General features: G+C 43.7%; 1 protein-coding gene and 1 non-coding gene across 4 annotated transcripts in view; both read right to left on the minus strand.

Moving 5' to 3' along the window:
* Window positions 1-5,341: 5,341 nt before the first annotated feature.
* CHD4 (chromodomain helicase DNA binding protein 4) overlaps window positions 5,342-24,915 on the minus strand; it is a 30,565-nt gene continuing 10,991 nt past the window's right edge. Inside the window, exons 3-39 of one of the 3 annotated variants that reach the window (XM_066601296.1) lie at window positions 24,026-24,144; window positions 23,671-23,856; window positions 22,098-22,216; window positions 21,774-22,018; window positions 21,211-21,335; window positions 20,772-20,907; window positions 20,478-20,644; window positions 20,168-20,404; window positions 19,871-20,074; window positions 19,554-19,762; window positions 19,140-19,271; window positions 18,870-18,969; window positions 18,599-18,790; window positions 18,301-18,501; window positions 18,076-18,213; window positions 17,875-17,996; window positions 17,595-17,768; window positions 17,361-17,502; window positions 16,765-16,896; window positions 16,080-16,197; window positions 15,093-15,217; window positions 14,771-15,005; window positions 14,521-14,690; window positions 13,598-13,778; window positions 13,428-13,514; window positions 13,211-13,296; window positions 12,729-12,862; window positions 12,338-12,482; window positions 11,502-11,667; window positions 11,095-11,177; window positions 10,720-10,936; window positions 9,276-9,401; window positions 9,054-9,162; window positions 7,602-7,734; window positions 7,227-7,422; window positions 6,922-7,085; window positions 5,342-5,872 (exon numbers count right to left, since the gene is read on the minus strand). In XM_066601296.1, the coding sequence (XP_066457393.1) occupies window positions 5,855-5,872; window positions 6,922-7,085; window positions 7,227-7,422; window positions 7,602-7,734; window positions 9,054-9,162; window positions 9,276-9,401; window positions 10,720-10,936; window positions 11,095-11,177; window positions 11,502-11,667; window positions 12,338-12,482; window positions 12,729-12,862; window positions 13,211-13,296; window positions 13,428-13,514; window positions 13,598-13,778; window positions 14,521-14,690; window positions 14,771-15,005; window positions 15,093-15,217; window positions 16,080-16,197; window positions 16,765-16,896; window positions 17,361-17,502; window positions 17,595-17,768; window positions 17,875-17,996; window positions 18,076-18,213; window positions 18,301-18,501; window positions 18,599-18,790; window positions 18,870-18,969; window positions 19,140-19,271; window positions 19,554-19,762; window positions 19,871-20,074; window positions 20,168-20,404; window positions 20,478-20,644; window positions 20,772-20,907; window positions 21,211-21,335; window positions 21,774-22,018; window positions 22,098-22,216; window positions 23,671-23,856; window positions 24,026-24,144 (5,573 nt within the window). In that variant the 3' untranslated portion in view covers window positions 5,342-5,854. Of the gene's footprint in view, window positions 5,873-6,921; window positions 7,086-7,226; window positions 7,423-7,601; window positions 7,735-9,053; window positions 9,163-9,275; window positions 9,402-10,719; window positions 10,937-11,094; window positions 11,178-11,501; window positions 11,668-12,337; window positions 12,483-12,728; window positions 12,863-13,210; window positions 13,297-13,427; window positions 13,515-13,597; window positions 13,779-14,520; window positions 14,691-14,770; window positions 15,006-15,092; window positions 15,218-16,079; window positions 16,198-16,764; window positions 16,897-17,360; window positions 17,503-17,594; window positions 17,769-17,874; window positions 17,997-18,075; window positions 18,214-18,300; window positions 18,502-18,598; window positions 18,791-18,869; window positions 18,970-19,139; window positions 19,272-19,553; window positions 19,763-19,870; window positions 20,075-20,167; window positions 20,405-20,477; window positions 20,657-20,771; window positions 20,908-21,210; window positions 21,336-21,773; window positions 22,019-22,097; window positions 22,217-23,670; window positions 23,857-24,025; window positions 24,145-24,915 lie in introns of all 3 variants that reach the window. The other 2 variants (XM_066601295.1, XM_066601294.1) reach the window with 2 other exon arrangements.
* On the minus strand, window positions 11,238-11,374 carry LOC136626839 (small Cajal body-specific RNA 11). Its single transcript, XR_010792687.1, has one exon. It is a non-coding gene; the product is annotated as a small Cajal body-specific RNA 11 (non-coding RNA).

Raw genomic sequence — 24,915 nt, forward strand, 5'->3', positions numbered from 1 at the left:
GGGGGTCGTGAGTGACAGACATCAGCTGATCAACTCTTGAGCATTTGTCCTGGGGACGTTAGCACAAGTATTCGAAGTATTAAAAATGAAAAAAAAAAAAAAAGAAGAAAATTTTTTTCTGCTCCAAAATCCAACTAAAAAAGGAACTTGCTCGTTCTCTTGGAGCCGTGACATCGGAGCACGCCATTACTCATCTCATGATAATCGCTCACACAATATAATTTTTTTTTGCTCACATAGTCTCCCAATAAGAATTGAGTAAAAAGTGATAAAAATTCTTGTGTGCCCCCAAATAGTAGCAATGGGAATTACGGCTTACCCTGTAAAAAAAAAAAAAGTCCTCATACCGCCCCACTGAAGGCCCTCTGACACAGGATGATTGCCAGGAGCTCATGTGGCCGGCGCTCGCCCCAGTGATTTGCAGACCAGCAGGGCCATCACTCAGCGAGCAGAGGCAGACCGGGCCGGAGATCGCTGCAGCCACCAGCATCGGTTCACAGTAACCAGGCCGATCGCCCGATTTTTATGCCTGCAGACTCTGGACAAGTGATTGGTGAATGACATTAGTCGCTCAGCTGCATTTACAATTATTGTTCACGTTCCCACGATCCAACAATATCGTCCCGTGTAAGAGGGCCTGAAGCAACGAAGGGAGGAGCAGAGGGAGATGATCGGTGCTACGGCACAGGATCCTAGAGGCTGAGGATTGTGGGACTTTATTGGACACTTGGTGTCCCTATGACAGTGTTCCTCTAGGAGGGCTGCAGCTGCTTAATACTTCCCTGGATGTGCTGCAGAAGTGGCACAACACACCAAAGGGAGTCTTTCCCCTCCATGTGTCCCCGCAGAATGGAAGCTCTTGTATTGCAAAAAACATCCCCCCCCCCCCCCCAAACAACTAGTTCATTTAACAAAGCAAAGCCCTCCCTGTTTGAGGACCCTGGACATTGCAACTAAATATGTGAACACTAGTCTTCAGTCTGTACCTACAGGGACGAGAGCGCGTTACACCCCAGAACCCCCATCACACGACGGACACCCCATCTGTGTCGTGCGAGACACCCTGCACTGCAAGCACTATGTGTGCACCAGAATTCGCCCCGGCTTCAGTTTCCCCTCTTACACTATTGGTGAGACGCCCGTGTGATCTGACCCGTTGGAAATGATTGGTTATTATAACGCTAGAGTTCTGTCTGTCACGCGACCGCACTGAATGCACGCATTTTTATAGAGCTTTCCTGGTAGGTATGAACACCTCTCTACTGCAGCAGATTTCTGCAGGTGGTGACATCATATCTCACGTAGTATATACACAGACCTTTATCCGTAAAAGCCCACCTGCAGGCGGAGCCTCCTCTCTGGAATTCCTGGCAATCAGAGAACGCAGCACAATTATGAATTTTTAAAAACACGTGTCAAAAATACAGATTTGTATTATTTTCACTTGGGCGAACACGGATCTGCAGGCGCACGATAGAACACAACCATGGAGGCGAATACGCAAAACAAAAATAGATCATGCTGCGTTTGAGAAACTGACAGAAGAAAAAAAACCGTAATCCGACCGTGTGATTAACCCCATAAAGTTATGCACATTAACTCTGTATTATGGTCCCCTCAACACGGGCCACAAGTTCGCTCGCCTGCACGTGGGCACGTAGCGTCTAAGTAACGAAAACAGCTTGTGGCTGAGAACCTGCCCAGCGGCGGCACGGTCTTGCCAATATAAAGCTGTCCCCTAGGGGCGCTCCCTTATTTGGACCCTATTTCACTAGGAGGCAGGTTGTCCTTTGATCAGCTGTGTAAATCGGACAGCATGTGTTAAGTTTCCCTACAGCGCCGTGACACGTGGGGTGGGGGTGGGGAGTATTACACTGTTCCTGCTGAACTAGTCATCCATAGTAATAGACTTACTCTGAAGGAGCCAGCCAACACCAAAGACCCCCGGCCACTGAGAATTCCCCTGACTTGGACTTCAGAGGGTCATCTGACCTAGACGCTTTTTACAACATCAGACTAATTCACCACGACTACAGAAACAAGACAGCAGATAGCGAGTTACCGATTTACACAAGAGATCCCCCATCTGTGCAATTCTTGCTTTGTGAAACTTCCTTAAAAAGGGTTTTTTTCTGAGCACAAAATGGTCAAGTCCAGGAGGTCCAGCCAAGTAGCGCCAACCTCTACCTTATATCGGCCGCTCTGGACTCTCTCCCGTGCAGCCGCCAATCTGCCGCTGTGTTTACATGCATCACACCCGCAGTAAATCACAGCAGACTGTTAAACGCTATGCATGCTGGGAGTTGGAGGGGTCTACTGGCCACATAGTAACTTATTCCACAAAACCCCTGCTCGATTCGCAACCTGATTGGTGAATCGGCCAACCCAATCAATCAGGTTGCGAATCGATCAGACGTTTTGTGGAATAAGTTACTATGCTACCGGCCAGCACTGGAGCTCCGCCCACGGCTCCCACAACTTACCAGATCCAACCTCCCTCTTAAGGCCCATTTACATGCAACCATTATCACTCAAAATTTGTTAAAACAATGGAATATGAACGATAAGTGTGTAGATGCTACCATAGTGCGTTTTTCATCTGAACAATGATTTTTAGGTGAGCTTAAGATCCATTGTTCAGACTGCACGCTCTGTGTTCTCCATGGGAGCAGCTGATTACATTGTATTCTCTCTGCAGCCCATGCGAGAGAAAACAGACCGCACACTGTATTCTGGAGGAGAGCGGCTCATTACATTGTATTAATGTCCTCAGTCCATAACAGCCTGTGCAAGAACCAAGGAGCCGATTGCAGAGCTCACACCACCTGCTGAGTTCCGCAAGCAGCTTCCAGAGGCTTATTTGCATGCAAATTAAGCTGATGAGGTATTAATGGGCATTAGTGCCCATTAATACTTTATGCAAAATGATTGCTAAAGACCCATTTACACGCAATGATTATCACTCAAAAAGGCATTCCAATGATGGCTTTTGAGCGATAATCGTTGCGTGTAAATGCTACCATCTTTCACTCTTTAGCTGAACGATTGATTTTATGCTCACCCAAAAATGATCTTTTAGCCTGAGAGAGATGGCAGGGACTGCAGGCTGTGTTCCACAGGAGCAGCTGATTATATTGTATTCGGCTGACAACCCGCGTGAAGACACGCTGAGTGCAAAGTCCAGAGCACATGCTGGGATTTGCAAATGGGCTCATTAACATGCAAATGAAGCTGATAAAGTGATAATGGGCATTAGTGCCCATTAGTACTTTATGCAAAATGATCGCTAGAACTGTATATTTTGAAAGATTGTCTGTGTGTGTAAATGAGCCTTTTCTCAGAGTGCCAGAGAAAACTGTCTGAAGCAGACAGGAAGTCTGACACCCTGAACTGCACATGAGCAATACAACACAGTGCTTCCTCCCATCATGCACTGTTCACAGGATGCTGAAGGCTATGGACAGGGGAGGTCCATAGCCTTCAGTAGCCTTGGAAGTAGCAACTGCAGACAAGATGTCAGAGAAAGGGGAGATATTTTTTCAGGCAGAGGGTCATGTGACAGATTAAAAAAAAAAAAAGAAAGTAGCTAGACCGGGTACAGGGAACAGATCACAGAATGACATAGTAATGGACATTAGATGTAAAATGTTCTGGGTGCAGAGTAACACCTCTTTAAGGCCACAAACACTTCGGAAAGTCCCCTTCCTCTCCAAAAAAAAGGGGGAAAACCCACATGCAAAAGTGACCTTTTTAATGGCGCAACATAGGCAACATGTATCCTCCCTTGACGGCTACTGCAGGTGGAGGTGCATTGCACAGGCTACACACCTTGTTGTGTCATGTTCCTCCCCACCTGCCCAGCACTAGGCAGAACAGGGCATACAGTTTGCTTTAGGTCCCATTTAGGGCTTGTGCACACAGCTGTGTTGCTGCTCATTTATGGATCCATAAGGCTCCTGTAGGCCCACCAGGCCGGCGCTTTACACACTTACCAAATATGTACTAAAACACAACAGAAAACGAAGGCAGTGGCAATCAGTGTGCAGAGATCTCCACTAGAAGCGCTTCTAGGAGGCAGTCTATCCCCCACCAGAGTCTGACCAAGCATGTCCAGCAGATAAGAGTACAGGCTGTATGCCAGAGCCCAAAAGAACAACCGCCATCTGCAAGGGTGCCAGTAATACAATGCAATGGGTTACCACATAAGACCTTCAGAGCAGAAGCTCCCTGCATTGGCTCTCCACTTTGGATTACAGATGGGGACCCTTCGAGAAATCCTGTATATTGTCCTAACATGATACACTAATAATTTTTGTCTCTCTAGTAACGACCAGGAAGATAGTGGATTTTTGTAAGATTCATTACAAGTGTTCTTTTAATAGGGATTTCTTAAAGGGGTTGTCCAATAGTAAATTAAATGGCCCATCCTCAAGATAAATCAGTAGTACCAGTCAGCTATTCTCTAGTCTGGTGCACTGAGAAGATTTCTACAGACAGCACATACAGCTCTGTTCCCCCTGCAGTGGCCAGGCTTGGTATTACATTCACATCAATGGGAACTTTACCGGCAATACCAAGCATAGCCAGAGAGCGAGCTGTCTGCTTCCTACAGAAATTCTACTATGTGCATGAGTACAGCGGGCCCACAAATAACCGATCACCGGGTCCTAGGTGGAAGACCGTTGGTCTATGATTAATAGCCTATCCTGGGTATAGCCCATGAATAGTTTACAATCTCTAAGATATGACCTGTTGTGGGACTTTTTACAATCACCTGCAGCATATCAGCTACAAAAGCAGACAAAGCCCATTGCCATTACATCTAATCCTGGACCAGCCCTTTAAATGTATGCAGCCAGACATTACTACCTCATAAAACGAGGGCTACAAAAATACTTCTGCTGCAACACAGATCAAAGATTGCAGTGAACCCCAGCTGCAGTCATGTTACAGCTTGCAAGTCTCCACAACTTCAGATTGCAAGAAATCCAACGTTTGACTACTTGCGATCTGTGGGTCATTGGAACTTGTGAGCTGCAACACAAACCACTGCTGCAATCTACAGCCAAAGACCTGTATCCTAACTAAAAAGTCACTCTTTATCCCTAGCCTAGTATAAAGGAGTTGGACAAGATCAAGTACTGCGGCACCCTTCTTCCACGCTAGTGCCTGGTGCTGCAGCTCGATTGATCCATCACATTTTGAGGTTAGGAGGACACACTCCCAATTAATACAGCGCTCCACTGCTTCTATACATTGAGGTTACCGATAATGGTCGAGTCCAGAACAGCCGTTCACCACATCCCTCCCACCACCCAGAACTCAAAGAAAGCGTTCTCAATAGTGTTTTGTGTTTTATTATACGACAACGCGTTCTGTATTAAAAAGGATGGAGGTAGGGTGTCTGTCCTGGGTGACACCCCTCCTGCCCCACTTGGGCAGTGTGAGGGGATTGGAGCAAATAAAATTAAAAGACAAACAAAAAACAAAAGTATTTCCTTCTGAATCCAGGATGTAATTTGCTCCTGTACGCAGGGCGAGTTTCTGGCCTTTGGGGTATTTGGTGCAACCCTGAACCCCCAAGATGATGGGGTGGACCCCATTTTATGAAGCAGCAGCACCATACTGATCGGCCCTCAGGCTAGTGCGGTCACAGTGACACCTTGCAGGATCAGGATTTCTGTGACTCATCCTAAAGAATTGTTCCTGGGGTTGGGTTCAGCTCTGCTGAGTATTCTCCCTGGATGTCGATTTGGTGAACAAGTCCGGTGCTCTTCTCCGGGTCATCTGCTCGTAGTTGGGAATGTATGGGGTGGGTGGACGCTTTGTCCTCCTGACCAGAGGAGGGGGATTGTTATTGCTGAGCCATCTGCTGTAGAAAAAGAAACTTGTATTAATAGAAATTCTCTGAAAGAGCAAATCTGTCACATATGAGCAGAGCAGCAAGATTACTTAGATGGCAATTCCCAAAGCTGCTCTCACTACAACTGCAGGAACAGCGATAACCAGAATATTTCAGGGAAACTAAATTACAGTCACAGATGTTACATTAGACCGTTGTGAAAAGTTATGTGGAATTCCATGTCATTCCCAAAATGTCTATCTAAAGGTGGGGGAAGAGTTGGGAGTCATTATGACAGCAATACAGGGTTATGTAGGCCTTTCCCCAAAATGCAGAGACAAATTCACTGACTTGCTTAAGGGTGGCTTCACATCGCACAGCTATTGTCTGAATAGTCTCTTGATAGAGTGAATGTAATTGACAGTTTTGTAAACATGGCGGCCATACAACCACATGACCAGTGAGAATTCATTCAATAGTTGCTATTCACTTTGTTTCAGCGCACCTAAAAATAGTCGCTGGTTAAACAAGTAGTTCTTTTTCAACTACTAGCCAACAACTTCGCAGGTAGTTGTGCACCTCCCACCAAACGCTGATTGCGTTAAGTGGGAGGGCAAAATGTGGGAACCAGTTTCCCGAAAATATAAAATAGGTGCAAGTGCTCCTCAATTGAACAGTCCTTACTGGTCCTGAAACAAACATTTGCTGCTGTGGACTTTGTTAGTTTTGGTCTTTGGCGATGCAGTGGATATATCTTCAAACTAGTGAGACTCCGCACCAGCAAGTGTTCATTCGAACATATTCGTGAGTCCAGTGGACTTGCCAACCAATAAGCTTGTTGCAGAGGGGTGCAAATTTCAAATGCAGGCCTCCCTCAATACAGCCCAGTCAATGAATGACATTTCGGCTGTGTAAATTATCTTAACAATTCGTTAGGATATTGTGAAATTAAACGAGTGAACAGCCACCACTCTGGAGAAGTGCACACAGTCATTTGTACGCTTTAGTGACCATTTCAAGCGGCAACACAGAAAATAATTGTCCTGTTTAAAGCCTTGCTAAGTTTTGCGGAAACTTACCTGCTGGGGTTGAGGTTCGCCGCTCCTACTTGCCAGTCGACTCAAAATGTTGCGTTCTGACATCTGTAACCTAACGGCCACAGGGGGAATTCGGGCGATGGTGGCTGGAAGTCTGGTTACATCTGCTTTCATATCACTCAATAGTTCTTCCAATTGTTTAAGTACTATGGATGATAGGAGAGGATATACATATCAGGATAAAGTGAATCAAGCCACACAAAACATCTTATAAAACTCAGTGAACCCTAAAGGAGCAGGTATTAGGGAATAGGTTATACAACATCTTTATGGAGTGCAGTTCTTACCTTTATGTAAGACAGCATTGGCTGGCTTGTTTCCTGCCATAGACTCCTTAGATAAGTGCTGGTGACTTTCAGCCAAACACTCCACCTCTGCAAATCGAGTATTCAGAGCCATGGACGGGTGTGAAGGATCTTCCGACATGTTCAGATAAGCAGCTCGTCTTAGCTGCTCTTCGATGACAAGTGCTTGCTCTAGAAGCTGTATGGAAAGGAAGACAGTGGGGAGGGGGATCAGTGAACAAGAAAGTGTCTGCAATTCTGGACATATGCTATGGACAAGAGTTGTGCTGCTCCTGGGAGTTGCAGCATAAGCTGAAGATAGACAGATAGTCCTCAGAAAAGGCAGACAATATACTAAAGCAATGATGCAGCACTAACTTTGAACCGTCGTGCCAGGAACTTGTTTTTGATCTCCAGGAAGTTGCCTCTGTTCACTTCTCCTTTGAAAGGTTCATTGAGGATGGCATACCGCACATCATTCTGAATGTCTTGCCAGCGAGCATAGCCATGGCTGAGAGCCGACGCTAAGGAAAAGCTCATTGCAATAAGACTCATGCTTTATACAACCCCAGCTCATCCCGCGAGATTGTTAAAATGAAGGGGACTTAATTTAAATTTTTCTTTCCCTGAAACTCCCCCTATGGGGTAATAGAGCACTCCCACACTTACTGAACCTCCCAGACATGCAATTCTGCATAGACCTTAGAATCACCTCCTTGTAGCATGTATACATTAATGTAGTTTTGGTGAGCAGCTTTACCAGATCCCTAGAACCATCTTCTACAGATACCTCCAACTAAGACATGCGCTTAATGGCCAAATCCCAGAGCCACATCAATCCCTTTCCACCCATCCCTTGATAGGAGTTTTGTGCATGCAGGGACCTAGTTAATCTCGCAGATATATACGCACCTCATCCAAGCTAAAATTTCACACATGGAGCTAGCAGTCTTAGACGCTCTCTGAAGAGTGGAGTACCACAATGTCCTCCTACACTTCAGTCTCGCCAGCAGCTAACAAGATGATTCAATTGCACCTTACACATCAATGTTTTTTGACACCAAGCAGACTCTAAGATGAATAGAACCCCTAACACAATGTCATCGCGGTCAGACACCTAACGTTAACTTTAACCATCTGATGTGGAGCTGCCCGATGGTATACTCCTGGACGGAGGCTACGGACTTCCTGGGACAACTATTGGGGGTGCCACTTCCACCAAACCGAGCTGAATGTCTGCTAGGTATACTGGATGAAGGGCAGTGGCAATTTCATATCTACATTTTTCTTAGTGAGGTGCTATATCTGGCCCGTAAGGCTGTAGCATTGCACTGGATGGATAGGAGAACCCCCCCCCCCCCCCAATGGCGTAATGTAGTCAATTCTATTCTCCCATATGAAAAAAAATATACAAAAATAGAAAGTGCCCAGAAAAATTCTAAAAATTCTGGTGAATTTGGTGCGGCTCATCAACCACAACCCACATGCATTTCAGCAGTTGGTGGACTAAATGAGGTTTTCAACTCGTCCATGTGCCATTTAGCCCTTTCAGAGGTATGAGGATATTGTGAGCTCTGCAAACTAGCTTTCCAAATACGCCATGTTATACAGTGTATATTGTTTTAAGTAACTGTAACCGATTTGTAGACTTGAACCATGTTACACTCAAGTTGTCACGGAGTAATATCATTTGATATATTCTGTTATTCTCAATAAAACAAGTAAAAAAAAATAAATTTCCTTTCCCTGCTCCACAATCCAGCCAACGCCTGCAAATAAAGTTGAATCATTCCACGTTAACTCTGCATTTGTTTTCCAATCAAAGGATACTTTATAATGCCAGAGAGCAACCAGTAGTCGTGCCTCCGGTGCCAGATCTCATAAGTCTTCTTTGTAACGGTTGCTGCTCGCTCTTCATTCTGCCATAACGAGTGGAGTTCTGTGGGAAGGACACATAACCATGTGTTAAAACCGCTGCAAAACTCAAGTACCAAAACCAGATCACTACCCCAACATTATCTCTTGAACCTGAACGCAGGCAGCTCTCACTACCTGTGAAGCCTCCATCGGCAATGTTAAACATAAATCTCTGCTTGGTGGCTGCAGCCTTTTTCTTTATCTCTTCTGTGGTGTCTTTGGGAGTCTCTCCATTCTGTAATGTGACAGGCTGGACATCATCTAGAGAAGGAGGCAGGGAGAATTCAGGCGTGAGATATATATAATCAGCACAGAGAAAGGAAGTTAACCCCTTGAAGGCCAAGTCATTTTTTTAAGGCTCGGTTCATACTTCCATTTGTAGATTTCTGTCATGGCTTCCACCAGAAATGCCGGGAGACGAAAAAAATAAAGGATCTGGACAGACATTAACGTGTCCCTCTGGTCATTTGTATACAAAGATGGCCACACCAATTCTGGCTACCCGATGCACACCAAGTATGTATCAGTAGTTTAAGTCACTACATGTTACTCTGACTGGGCAGTGCTGTTCACATGGGCAGCAGTGGCCAATCAAAGCAGCACGTAGTGGTCTTGGACTAATGATGCATACTAATACACACTATGCATCAGGTAGCCAGAGAAGCGGTGCGGCCATCTTTGTCTAGGAGCAGAGGGTCACTAAGTTTTTTCTCCTCTTTTTTAATCATCCCGTAAGGTTGTTCTTAAACCATGATGCACTGGGGTAAATCTATATTTATGTAAAATAGTACACAGATAGTTATTAGCGCATACCCGATTAGGTCCTAACAAATATAGTCAGACAGACCCTGGGTATGGGCCTCAGTCACTTCAGAGACCTTCAGTTTCTCCAGTTGAATGCCAGCATTCCAAGGAGTAAATGGCGGAGATCAGAGACACAAAGCAAGGCTGTGAATCTGTATTAAGGCCCTTTTACAAGTAAAGATAATCTTTCAAACAACTGAGAGTGAGCAATTTGCATAAAGTGTTAATAGGCATTAACACCTTATCTTCATTTGCATGTAAAAGGACATGCACAAGTTGTTTGCAGGGCCCAGCCTGCTTAAACACACCCAGCTGTGCAAACTGCATTGTTCTGCTGACTGCAGATTACATTGCTCTCTCCTGGTTAGTGTAAACATGAGAACAACCTGTGGTTTATTGAGAAATAAATTGTTTTATCTCCCAGTGGCTGAATGATGGATTTTAAGGTAACCTTAAAATTATCGTTCAAACGTTCAATCGTTCTGAACTGCACATGAACACAGCACAGTACTTCTGTTCCTGTCCTCCCATCATGCACTGCTCACAGGATGTTGGGAATCTATGGATAAGGAAGGAAGTAGCAAATGTGGACAAGAGGTCAGAAGAAGTGTTTTTTTTTTTGGTGGAAGGTCATATCATAGAAACTGAAGGAAGTAGCTACACCAGGTACAGTGAGCCTATGAGAAAATGACCTTTTGTGATGGACATCAGGTTTTAGTCTTTAGTTTTAGTTCTGCATCCAGAATACCCCTCTTTAAAGGGAAGCCATATTAACCTTTCTTATCATCCACCGCAATAACATCGTCATTCGCCTTCTCTGGTTCTGGTTTCTGCTCAGTCTCCATGGGTTCAGCAGCAGCAGGAGGTGGTTTCTCCTGATTTTCAGACTCTTCTGTCTTGACCTCTGCCTGAGCCGTCTCTGTCTGAATGCAGGTCTCTGCTGCTGCTGCTGTCGCCGCTGGTGCTGGTGGTGGTGGTGGAGCAGCAGCACTCTGGGGGAAATTTTTTTAAAAAAAGTTGAATTTAGTTTAGATTCTATACTTAGAAGAGGTTTAGTGAAGCCCAAGTAAAAATGACCAGTTTTAAAAAAGGGACAAATTCCCACAGTAGCATGTAACTGCATACATGAACACAGCCGACTGATACTCACTTCATTGTTTTCCTCAGGAGGTTTTGATTCCGGTTGTGCGTTGTCCTCTTTTACAGTTGCCTCCTCAGTTTTGACACCTTCCTCTGCAGAGGACAAAAAAAAAAAAAAGTAAATAAAAACAAAATCCTAGTCAACTAGTTTTAACTGTACTGTCACGCCTTTAAGGGTTGTGCACTTTTCTGTGTGCAGCCCTCCTAAACAGACAGAGTTAATGTATGTCTAGTCATGAGTCCTCATATCACCGACATGACAGGAGGAGCTTTGTTACATGACCAGACAAGAGAGAAATTTAATTACACATTTTACCATTAAAGTCTGTTCGCCGGTTTAGGTTAAAAATAAAAAAAAAATTTTTTTTGTTTACATGCAAGAAGGTAGAAAGTCGTAAAAAGAAATCCATATCGTACCATTGGTTACAGATGGAGCTGGAGTATTAGGCTGTGTATCCCCTGGTGTTGATGGAGTAGGAGTTTTAGGAGATGGTGAGTCAACTGGAGAGGTCTTCTTGTTCTCTTCTTGCTCAGCGAGCTCTGGCATACTCCAGCGTCCGTTAACATGCTCAAATTCTTGAACCTGAGGGGAGACAATTTTCAGCCCATGACCAGAGTTGTACTATGGCATTAAGCCATTTCTGCAGCTACCATCGCTGAATTCTCTATACTAGTTGTATATGTATTAGGGTTCTTTAGTTTAGGGGGGAAAAAAAAAACAAAAAACCCACAACAGCTGAGAGGAGAGTGAAGAACTATATTAATATATAAAGGGTGCGATATAGAGATCTCTCCCACGATATATTTATTTATACCCATGACTAACAAGAGGGCGCCCGCTACACAGACATAGAAGGGGGTCCTTTACTCTAAGAGCAGTGAGACTATGGAATTTTCAGCCTGAGGACATGGTGATGGCGAACTCACTACAAGAGGGGCCCAGACGTCTTTGAGCGATACAATATTACAGGTTATATCACTGATTACTTCCGAAGGGTCGGTGATCCAGGAATTATTCCTTGCCAGATTGGAGTCAGGAAGGAATTTTTTCCCCATAAGTAAGGAAAACCGGTTTCTACGGTATCGGGGATTTTGCCTACCTCTGGATCAACATTGCAGTATAATAGGCTGAACTAAATGGATAGGTCTTTTACAACCCTACATACTAGGTTACTTTGAACCCATAATTCTGAAAACAAGGTTATAGCCGAGTTACATCATTTCTCACTCTAAAAATAGCTGAAGAATCTCACCTTCTTGCGAATGAGAGACATAACTCCAATTCTTGTTAGCACATGCTGGCGAGAGAGGCCTTCCCTCGGAACCCCATCCGCAAAGGTCTCTGCTCCATCTGCGCCCGGTTCACAGAGATGACGCATAAACAATGAGACGTATGCTCTGAAAAAACGTGGTGGAGAAAAATTGTAAGACCACCAGATCACCTCAGGGGTTTTATTTACAATCTAAGGCATTTTTGCAGGTCCGTACTCTGTATTTGTAAGCCAAAACTAGCAGTTTGAGTGGTTCCAGACATGGAAAATAGTGCAAATCTTTGTTATACTTTTTCTGTAGGTTTGTGCTTACAAATAGCGATAAATACTGCAGTGTGAAAATGGTCCAAGTATGGGGGATGGGAAATCTTACTTAAATTCCTTTTCAGATTTTCCACGCAAGTCTCGGACAAGCCATTGGGTGGTGAACGCATCCTGTGGTGGCATGCCATAACGCATGATGGCATTAAGAAATGCCTTTCGTTGTCGGGCATTGAAACCCAACACCTAGGAGGAAAAAAAACCCCAAAAACAACTTATATTGGCGTATCAAAATACATAAGGGCTTTACAACCATTTTTCGTAAATGTTGCAATCCATCTGCAATGGTCTGAGTTTTTAAAGTCTCACTGAATCTATGGATCTAAGGCAAGTCTGTCTTTAGTTTCTTACCATCCAGTACAAATCTTGTGTAGTCAGGATCCTGCAGTTCTAGGTTCTACTAGCCCATAAGTAAACCCCATGTATAATGGCTTAAAAATCTCACTATAAAGAAATTGCCACCCTTTACAATATGACAAGAATATGTTCACCAGTACCAACAAGATTCAAGCATCCCGACAACCAACTTCTTACCTCAATGTTGCCTCCAACACGAGCCAGCAGAGGTGGTAAAGGTTTATCTTTATCATTTCTCAAGCCTTTCCTGTTGGGTCGCCGGGCTGATAAGACAAGACATTTTCATAATATGAAGTACCACAGAAAACTTAGAGTACAAGCTAGGTTATATGGTAGTTCCCCTCATACTCGGGAAACCATGACCTAACCAGTTGAGAATGGATTACTTGCTCACCTTCTGATCGTTCATCAAAATCTTCATCTCCTTCTTCGGAAGCCACTGAATAGTCAGACTGGTTATCAGATTGATCATCCTGCCAATCTAACAACAAAAAGTGGATGTTCAAGACAATGGGAAAGTGGCAGATCACGTCATAGAAGGGAACACAAGCGCAAGGCACACACCTCTGTCCTCTTGGCTGCCGTCGTTGTAGTTGACCTGTTTACGGATTCTCTTTCCTTTACCCAGATTACGAGCCAAATCTTCTTGCTGTTGCTCATAATGGTGTCGGAGAAGCTTCTCCCAGTAATCTGGATCCACGCTCTCCTCCTGCTTGATGATTTCACGGACAACTTCCTCTTCATCCTACCAACAGGAAACCCCAAAGACACTTCTTGATCAGCAATAAGGTCCACTCAAGTGACTAATATTGACAGAAGTAAACCATATGCATAAACACCAACGTAACAATGGAAGCCTTAGGCTACGTTCAGATGGTGAAATATTTGCTGTGGATTTGCCACGGATTCTGCATTGAATCTGGGTCCCATTAATTTCAATAGGAATCGACATGGCAGTATCTACAGGGCATAGATTTCAAATCCAAGTGGAGGGGGAGGGGGGGGGGGGGGGGGGGAAGGGTTACATCTTAACATGGATTCTGCACATAGATTTGCCAACTGAAAAGGCCCAAATTCACGTTCAATCCATGGTATACAAAAAGGGCAAAACTGCAGCAGAAATCTGTTATAAGGCAGAGTAATCGGATGTTGCTTTACTTGTATGAACATATCTCCCCCCCCCCCCCCCAAGGTATACTTCCATGCAGCAAATCTGGTGCAGATATATCTGTAAGTGATCAATCTGTCTAAATGAGGCTTGTAGAAATCCACGTTTCTCATCAAAACAACCCCAATCAGATAAATGGAACAGTATGTAATACAGACTAAATGGCCCAAATTTTAACAGTTCAGTCAAGCCTTGAAGGTATAGCACATTGCTCCTGAACAGACTGGGTTACTTTATGTCCCAGCCATGGCCTCATGTACTGAAAAAAAATATATATATATATATATATATAGACGGCAATAGTAAATGCTGGACTTACTGCCATCTCTTCTTCTCGGACCACATATTGCGCCACCTTGAAGGAGCTTAGATACTCGTTCATTCCCTGAATCTCTGTGTCTTCAATCTCATCTTGGTTCCTGTCCAACAATCGGGCAATGGCTTTATCATCGTAGTGAATGACACTGCTGTCCTCTCCTTCCTTGTTTTCTGTGATGATAAACAGTGAGAAGTAGTACACGACGTGGCGGTATATAATCAAATTCTGAATATATGAACAAATTATCTACCTTCTGTTGCTTCATCTTTGAAAAGTTCTTCAGTACCAAACTTCAGGATGTCATCCAGTTCCTGCTTGGACATTGAGCCCGTCTTGGAGCCAAGACCTGGCCTTACAACCAAGTGTGTGAGCATCATCTTCTTCTTTGCTACCTGAGTAATTCTTTCTTCCACAGAAGCTCTAGTTACAAATCGGTAAATCATCACTTTCTTGTTCTGTCCGATACGATGGGCTCTGCTGAAAGCCTGTTGTAAAAGGCAAAAAAAACAAAAAAAGTCAACGCACAAGAAGGGAAGACCAGACAGAAACAGCCAATATGTTATTTGCTTTACCTGAATATCATTGTGAGGGTTCCAGTCAGAGTCATAGATGATCACAGTGTCAGCTGTGGCAAGATTGATTCCCAAACCTCCGGCTCGAGTTGAGAGCAGGAAGCAGAACTGTTGAGCACCCGGTGCTAACATATGGTAAAAGGAGGAAGATCTCAAAATTATAAGACAGCATTAATTTCCTATGACTTAATCGTAAAATCATGAATTTTCATTTTAGCTTCAGTCTAAGCGCACAATATGGCTGGTCATGTATGAAGGAGGCCATACACATTAGATAGAAATAAAATGATGGCTGAACAGTCAATCTGGTGAATGATTGTATCACAGATGCTGCAATATGCATTATAGTCCATTTTCATTGCTACAGTTCTAACTGGCCATACATGTTTAAAGGGGTTGTCCCGTGAAAGCAAGTGGGGTTAAGCACTTCTGTATGGCCATATTAATGCACTTTGTAATATACATCGTGCATTAAATATTGGCCATACAGAAGTTATACACTTACCCCTCCGGTGCTGGCGTCCCCGTCTCCATGGCGCTGACTAAAGCTGCCTTCTGCCAGGATTAGACGCGCTTGCGCTGTCTGCCCTTTTCTGTCAGGCTCCGGCGTGCTCGCGCTGCAGAGGTCTTCTGCGCATGCTGACACCAACACCACTTGCTATCACGGGACAACCCCTTTAACGACGCATACCGACGAGTCAATGATCTTTTGGGAAACAGTCCTCCATAAGAGATCTTTCTGCCAAAAATTTCAAACACTGCCGACCCTCTCCAGGTGACAGTCATTACATTTCAGCCGATGAAACTTTATTACGGTTGAAAGCGTCCATTTGCATTACCTTTTATCTGAAGTGTATGGGGACCTTTAGCTATATAATCAATATCCTTTAGAAGCACCTGCTGAGCCGCATGCAATTTGACAAACCTTTTTTTGCACACACCTTCAGTTCGCAATTCTCAAATTCCACTAAACCCAAATAAACTCACCGTTAAAGCGATCAATGGCTTCCTGACGCATGTTTCCAGTGATACCGCCATCTATTCTCTCATATTTATAGCCCTCATGCTCGAGGAAGTCTTCTAGCAAGTCCAACATCTTGGTCATCTGACAAGAGAAAAGGGATGTCAATGGAACTCCAACATCATGTTCTCACTGCAGTGGCCCTGTTTGGCATTACATTCACTTCAATGGGAACTTTGCCTTCTATAGCAAGCAAGGCCTCTGCAGTGGCAATGGCATAGTCTGCTTCCTGCAAAAATCGGCTCAGTGCATGGACCCTGGGGAGCAGCAGACTGGAAGGGTCCTTGGCAGCAGACCACTGCCAATCTATTGATGGCCTACCCTGAGGATCGCAATCAATAGTTTACAACTGGGCAACCCCTTCAATAAGCTGATACATAATTGATTACACTACAGAAAAAAAGTCACTAAAAGTGAACCTGTAACCAGGTTGTGTCAGCATGAACCTGGTGAAAACATTTCTCTTCAAGTTAACCAATTTGTGGTGCATATTTGAACACAAATAGAAGCCCTTAAAATAGCGAGTAAAAAGGAAAAGGGCAATTTGCAGCATAGAAGTGAAGCTGTTTATTACAGACAAGATCTTGATTTCTTTAAAGATTTTCAACACGTTAAGCCTCTTATCAAGATCAATTAACCAGCATGTCTAACCTGGGAGAAAATGAGTACTCTGTGTCCATCATCCTTCAGTTTTCTTAACATCTTCTGCAGAAGCAGCAGCTTTCCAGCCCCCTTGATGAGGGCACTGCCATCATACATTCCATTAGGCATCTTGGGAGCCTCCTGCAGAACACAGGCAATGAAGTAGGTGTTAATACTATATACTCCCACCCTACTAAGCTGAGCACTTATTGTGTGAAAAAACAAACCCCCCCCCCCCCCCCCCCCCAACCATTTATCACCTATCAACAGGAAAGGTGATAACAGTGGAGATCCAATCATGGGTTCCTCCCCCCCCCCCCCCCTCCTTGCAAGGCATCTGATTGGAGAAGGAGTTATGCATACCATTCTGATGTTTCTTTTAAAAGCTATGAGACAGGGAGATCACTGAGCACTGTACTTTGCCTGGCCCATAGATTTTGAATATAATGTCTTGAGTACTACTATTCAAAAACCTCTGGGACAGCAGCCTTGGGAACCGTTTTTCAGTGAGTGTACCAGAGGTAGCAATACCAATCATACATTTGTCACATATGGATGTTAAGTGTTTGCCATGGGACAACCACTTTAAAAAAATCTCCCATTACCATAGCAGCCACTGGGAAGAGGTACGGATGGTTGCAGCATTTTTTGAGGTCCATCACAACGTTGAGTAGAGATACTTGGTTACCACCTCCTCGAGCATTAAGAGCCTCAAAATTTCTTGTGAGAATGAACTTGTAATATTTTCTGAGAAGAAAAAAAAAAGAAGAGTGCATCAGTACATAGACAGGATATTTAAAAAAAAAGTCGAGAAAATAAAGCCTTCTGCCATTACTCACTTCTGCATGGGACTGAGCTCAACGCGAACAATGAGCTCAGTCTTTGAAGGCATGTTCTTGAAGACATCAGCCTTTAATCTTCTCAACATGTGAGGACCCAACATGTCATGAAGCTTCTTGATTTGATCTTCTTTTGCAATATCAGCAAATTCTTCCAAGAAACCTTCCAGGTTACTGCATGGAAGCAACAAATAGTTAGGCAAAAGCAGACATCTTGGTTTTATCCCTTTTACACACAATATTTGTGCAACTAAAAAGTCCATTATTTAAGGCTACGTACTTAAAGCGCTCAGGTGTTAAAAAGTTCAGCAAGTGGAACAATTCCTCAAGGTTGTTCTGTAATGGAGTTCCTGTTAAAAGCAACTTGTGCTGAAGACTGTATCCATTAAGAACCCTGAAAAACTAAAAGTGAAGAGTGTTAGCAATGGCAAAGTACCCAGCAGAAACTAAAAACTTTATGTAGACCATGGAAACTGCTTACCTTGGACTGGTTATTTTTCAGTCGATGGGCTTCATCTACTACCAGGCAGGCCCAATCTATGGAGCCTAGGACAGCCATATCAATGGTGATCAGTTCATATGAAGTTAGCAAAACATGGAACTTTACAGATGCCTCTTTCTATAAGGAGAAATAAAAAAGGCTTAAGATTGATTATGTATATATTAGGTTTCCCTCAAATGACAAAAGTTAGACAGTGTGACAAACCTTCATGCGTGATGCTTTCTTGCCACCCCGTATAGCATTGTCCTCAAAGGAGAATTCATTCTCTCGAATAACGGCACGGCTGTCCTTGTCTCCAACATACGTGACTACGTACATGTCAGGTGCCCACATTTCAAACTCTCGCTCCCAATTGATGATGGTAGAGAGAGGAGCACTGACCAGAAAAGGACCTTTTGAGTGACCCTAGGAAAAAAAAAAATTATACAAATAGCAATTAGTAATTATGGGGCTTGCTTACAATACAACATTGCTTCCTTACAGAACATTCCCAAACACTTACCTCCTTATAGAGAGAGTATAAAAAAACTGCTGTCTGCACAGTCTTTCCCAGCCCCATTTCATCTGCAAGGATGGTGTCAGTGCCTTGTGCCCATGAGAAACGCAGCCAATTCAAACCCTCCAACTGGTATGGGTGAAGGGTACCTCCGGTACAATCCAAATACTCTTGTTGACGGTCATACTTCACTGTAGGCTGATAAGACAAGATGTTGTGAGCATCATTACAGAAAACGCAAAACTACTTCAGAGGATAAAAGTATCAAGCAACTTACATCAACTGTTGGAGTTTCTGGTGGTCTCTCAAGTCTTTTTACTTTTATTTTATTCTTCATTTTCTTCCCAGGGCGGCCTTCATCTCCACACATAAGCTCCCTATAAACAACGTTAGATAAACATGATGTTGTAGTAATGCTAGGAGATAAAGCCCTTCAACTTCTGCTTCCTTTAGCTCATCAGAATCCTATCCCATCACCCAGAGCAGCGAGATCTGTAGTACTTTAGCTGAGACAACACCTCTGGGCACATCATAACCAAATATCTACCTGTGGTTCCAGTAGCCTTGCTTGTAAATGTCATAATCTTGAACATCTGCATCTTCCATTTCCCATGATGCCTGGTCATAAGCAAGGTCTCTCCACTTGATCAAGTAATGGACATTCCCCTTCTTGTCCACACTGAAAGCAGAACAGAAGGTATTGAGTTATCCAACAGGAGTATGAAAAGAATCCTGAACAAGTCTGGATAGGTCATCGGTTGTGGGGGGAGGGGGTGGGGGGTGGGAGACAGGATACCGCTTTAAGACTCCGTTCATTTACATTGTACTATACTTTGTTGCAAGATTTCTGTGCATGTTCCACAACTGAAATTCTGCAACAGTTTCACAATGCATGAACTCACCCTTGATAGTTGGTTCTCATTGTCATGCTACTATCTTGGGGCGTCACCAACGCATTTACCTGTGATTTAGGATTCTGTGAATCATCATCCACTCTGGTTTGATACCATAACGATAAAATTTCTCCTCCATCTCTAAATATTTTGGATCTTTGTTTTTCCTCTTGCGGCTTTTTTCCTCCTCGTCTATTCCGTAATCACCGGCTGGAGGCTCATCCATGTCATTTTTTCTCTGGTAGTTTCTAAACATAACCTGGCAGTGCAACTCCAGCTGTATGTCAGAAGAGAGAAACCAGAAGTGAGCATGGCAGTCACCATATTTATATTCGGGAACCTATACGTTCACACACATTTCTACAGTAGTGTAGAAGTCACATACCTGCAACTCCGTCACCCAGGAACAGTGCAGATAAGACATTCCTTGCCATTTAACAAAAAACTCTCGCTCTGGACGTCCTTCCAAAGGTTTGGGTGGAGCAGCATCAGGACCTGAACCAACTAGTTTCAGCACTGGTGTACAAGGTGGTGGCTGTCCCCATTTCCATATCAATATCTTTTGGATTTTACCTTTAAGCGAGGGACACTAAAGAGAAAGCAAGTTATTTTATTATACATAAAATATATCCCTCCAAGCAGTTATACATCATGTTTTTTTTCTGATTATGAAATTACTCACTGTGCATCTAGGACACAACCATTCTCCATTGGGTATTTCTGGTAATGGTGGGTTTAGACAGTGAATATGGTAAGAAGAAGGGCAGGCATCACAACAAAGCAGCTCTCCTCCATCCTTACAAACACGACAAAATTCCATGTGGTGGTCTTCCTCCTCTGGGTCACCTACGGTTTCATCCAAATCATCGTCAATATCCGAATTGTCTTCTTTAGCTTCCCACTGTACTCCTTCCTTTTCCTGTAATGTAAATCTAGTGAAAACCACCACCAACCACAACTACAACCTGGACTGGACCATGAATGCCACTTACACAATGAGGACAGCTCCATTTGCCCTCAGGTGCTTTGTCCATGTCAGGGTCCAAGCAAACCATGTGGTAAGCGCGTGGGCATGTGTCACATAAGATAATCTCTCCGCCTTGCTGGCAAACCTCACAGTAGTCCTGGTGGTCTGTCTCATAACCATCAACGCCACCTGCTGTATCACCATCTGCCAATATTAGAACTCATCATTCAAAAAAAAACAAAAAAAAAAAACAAACACAACAAAAGTGTATTTTGTCCCTAAACCTCTTATGCCAATGTTCATATGTGTTAATATTTACCCTTCTTTTTCTTCTTGATGGCTTTAAGTTTCTTACGGCTTCGGCTGCTTTTGCTGGTTGATCCATCAGACACAGACAAGCTGTTCATGCTTCCTTCATCGTAGTCCGAGTCCACATCAAGGTCCTCGTCCTCGCTCTGAAGATAAAAAGGTAAGATATTGCAATGAAGTCAAAAGGAAAAAAAAATGCTTAGGCCCTAGTCACACCTGCAGCACCAGCATAAAGTAGCACAGCATGCTGCATTATTTTGTCTAGCGATCCAGAAGGCTGACCCCATAGTTAATGGGGTTAGTCTGGTGGTGTTCAAGTCAGACATAGCCTGGACCTTGTGGTTTCAGCATTTCCGCTGTCAAAGCTGAGCAGAAATCACTGAAGGCAAGGTGCAGGTGTGAATGTGGGCTTAAGATAAAACTTGTGGTTCACATAAAACATTACTCACAGAAGAGCGCTTGCGTTTTGAACCAAAACCCCCCAACTTGATCTTCAGAGGGGCCACCTTCTTGGCTTTGGTTTTCTTATTTTCTGGTGGACGTACAATCTTTGGTTTCTTTCTGGCATTGGGTCCTTAAAAGAAGAAAATAAAAAAAAATAAAAAATAAAAAAAATTAAAAAAAATTCAAAAACCAGACCCCAACTGTCCCTTTGCTTCTGCAAATCCTTTAAAACAGGCTGTCAGACAACCAGTTTAAGGGGTTTTCTGCCCTTTTTTCAACTGATCAATAGTTTAAGGGGGACCTCCTGAGCATCAGCTGATCGTCTAATCTGCTCTCCAGTGCAGTGGGTCAGACATCAGCAGAGGGGAGAAATCAATGGGAGCAGGCCATATGATCAGATGGATGGGGGTCCTGAGCAGCAGAGCCACTCCCCCCCCACCCCCCATCAACTGCTGATGACCAATTGAAAAAAGGACAGAAACTCCTTTAATAAGAGAAACTCCTGAATCCCCCAGTAAACAGCAAATTTTGACATGGGAAATTGGTACCAGCTGCTCAGACTTTTCACCTTTTCCTTCCTTGGTTTTTGCTTTACGCAGGGGAACCTCAACTGGTGGTGGGGGTGGCGGAACAGATTCTGAGGAAGCCACCATGCTTTCAACAACTGCCACAGCAGCCGCTGCTGCAGCAGCAACAGATGCGCCAGAGCTGCCCTTTAATGGATTGTTGGTACTAAACTCTCTCCACTTCGCTCCAAGAACCATCATCATCTTGGAGACAGCAATTTTGGGATTCTTGGCAGCTATGAGTGGCCTAAATAAATAAAACAAAGTGAGCCGTTGATAAACTATAAAAATGAGGCTGATCTGTACCAAAACAAGCAACTACATACCTGACAAACTGACTGAAGGCTTTATAATTCGTCAATGTTCTGTAATCATCCTCTGTGAACACATGATCAATGTCCTCCATACCCCAGTCCTCCAGGAGCTGCGCTGAAGACTTTGGTTCCTATTAGACAACACATTAAATAGGAATCTTAAGACATGCGTCATAAAAAACAAGCTGAACTACAATAAGTACGTCACATCATTGCCAAAAAAAAAATTATATATAAACATTTAAAAAAACTGATGAAACTAAGTAGGTATTTCAGCAACTCTACTTTAAAAAAAACAAAAAAAAAAAAAAAAATCCTTTTTTTTTGGCAAGATAGCTCCATGAGGGCTTAGTTTTTTTGTGAGACAAGTCATATTTTTCAAAAAAATATAATTTAACATGCCGTGTGTACTGAGAAAAAAAAAAGGTTTATAAGTGGGGAGAAATGGGAAATGAACTTCAAATTTTGCAATAATTCCTCTGTAGCGGTGAGGCAGTTGGTTTTTACAATGTTCCAGGTGTGATTAAAATGACATGTCCTTTTTTTAATTCTGTGGGTCAGTGATCAGAGCAATACCATTTTTTATTTTTTTTTTTAAAGGTAGTACAATATATATAAAAAAATAAACTCATCATTTGATCACCGTAACTTTATTTTTCTATTGTTGGGGCTATGTGAGCATGTGTCTTTTTTGGGATTACCTGTAGTTTTTATTGCTACCATTCTGGGGAACATATGACTGATTGCTTTTAGTCAATTTTTTCTTAGAGGCAAGGCGTTTTTCTGCTTTATGTATAGATTAAGAGTTCTTTTTCATAAGCCCCCAAAGGGAACTTGAACTATTAATTGTATCTACAATATACAAAAGAATACAAACAATATTGCGGGTGTATCGTTGATTTGCGTTTATTCTATTAAGCTCTGTCACAAGGCAAGGCTTAAAAGGGGTTGTCTGTGTTGCAGGTTCCCGGTACAACCCCTCTCCTAAATAGTAATATAAATAAGCTAAGCATATACTGACCGCCCCCCCCCCCCGTGTCCCACACTGCTGCTCCAGGACTCGGATGTCAGGTTTACAGGACGTCACAGGTGCTGCAGCCAATGGTAGAGCTCAGTGATCGCTGTGCTCTGCCACTGGCTGCAGTGACTGATGTCCAGTAGACCAGCCAGGTCTGTAGCCTGTAAACAAAACGCCAAAGCGGAGGGCCAAGTACTGGCAAGGAAAGAGGAGAGTATATGCTTATTTGTTATGTAAAGGCATGGTGAAAGGGAGGGGGGGGGGGGCGTGTTGTACAGAGAACCTACAATTTGGACAACCCCTTTAATAAGAGGATATCCATGGCACACCTGGGGGGCTTCACAAGGCCCCAGGCTGCCATGGTAACTGAACAGCACCTCACAATCTCATTGCTGGTCTGCTCAAAAGGAGCTGTAGATATTGACATCAGCTGTCCAAGACAGCCAAAGTGTTTGTTGGATGTTGGTAAGGGGTTAAAAGCAGGTCCTTGAATAAAGACATTTATTGTGTTATCTTTGTACAGCTGGATAAATATGCCCATTATGGCATTTTATACACGTCACAAACCTTAGAATCATCGTCATCATCTTCTTCTTCTTCACGCTTCACCTTGGCTTTCTTTTCTTTCTTCTGCGCCAACTTTTTCTTCTTTTTCTTCCCAGGAGTGTAATCGCTGCCTTCGCTGTCAGATCGAACAAGACCTCCATCATCCTCACCAAAGTCATTGCCTTCACCTGAGCTATCCTCTAGATCCTGGAAAGAGTAGCAAAAAGTATCTAAGCACGTGTATGAATGCAGGGCGCTCTTCAACATTGTGCTGATGCTGGACTTGGCATCCCATACTCTGTACCCACTGCCTGCCCACACAACCATTGCTCAGATAGCTGAGAAATGTGCAGCCAGCCTTGTCCGTGTCACTTACCTCCTTCTTCTGTCTCTTTCCTTTCGGAGTCTTGGATTCCCGTGGCTTTTTAGGTTTCTTTTTCTTCTTTACTTTAGGAGCCTCCACCTCCGAGAGGTCTTCATCCAAGTCGTCCTCATCTGTAAAGGGATAAAGTGGCATTATTAATAGTCCACAGATTAGAAGGCAACTTGGTTTTTATGCTTTTGTTATGCAGAAGGTTTAAGGACATTAAGTATATGGAAAAGTAAAATCACATAGCTGAAATAGTCTGGCTAATAAAGAGGATCACCTCGATGTAAGAGCGGGAGGGGATGAACAAGATGGGGTGGGGGTGGGGCAGGATGATATCATGAAGGTAGCATCATGCATAGGCAGATAACCCAATCTGAGGCCTGTGTTGTAATTGAACACGAAGGACACTAGAAGGGAATGTCGGCATTTCCTAAGAGCTCTGCAGCCATTTTGCTCCAGTGATTTAGTAGCTTGGGCTGTGCCGACCTGGCAGGACTTGCCAGTGCGGATGGCAGAGCTGCACTATGCAATATCATCCGATTTTGCAGGACACAAAAGAAGAATCCCTGCTGTGGGCAGCGGTGACCATATGCGGCAGTATACGTGCACCACTTACATACAGATCCCCGCCTAAATATGGGTTACTGCTCGCAGAGATTAGGGAGATTAATCCAGCCACATCCTGACTGAATGCTGTCTCAACCGACATCCATCAAGGCCGCACAGATCGAGCAAGATGGCATCTTCACGCAGCAATCACATTACATTCAATTCTTTTGAACCCCCAATCCGTGAAAATGTTGGGCAGCCCAAAAGGCCGATTCCCCTCTGTTGGCTCTGAATCTGTAGCCGGCAGAGATGAGACCACCACCACGGAACACAGCACAGCTGGCCAT

The sequence above is a fragment of the Eleutherodactylus coqui genome, chromosome 4, assembly GCF_035609145.1.
Source record: "Eleutherodactylus coqui strain aEleCoq1 chromosome 4, aEleCoq1.hap1, whole genome shotgun sequence".
Classification (NCBI taxonomy): domain Eukaryota; kingdom Metazoa; phylum Chordata; class Amphibia; order Anura; family Eleutherodactylidae; genus Eleutherodactylus; species Eleutherodactylus coqui.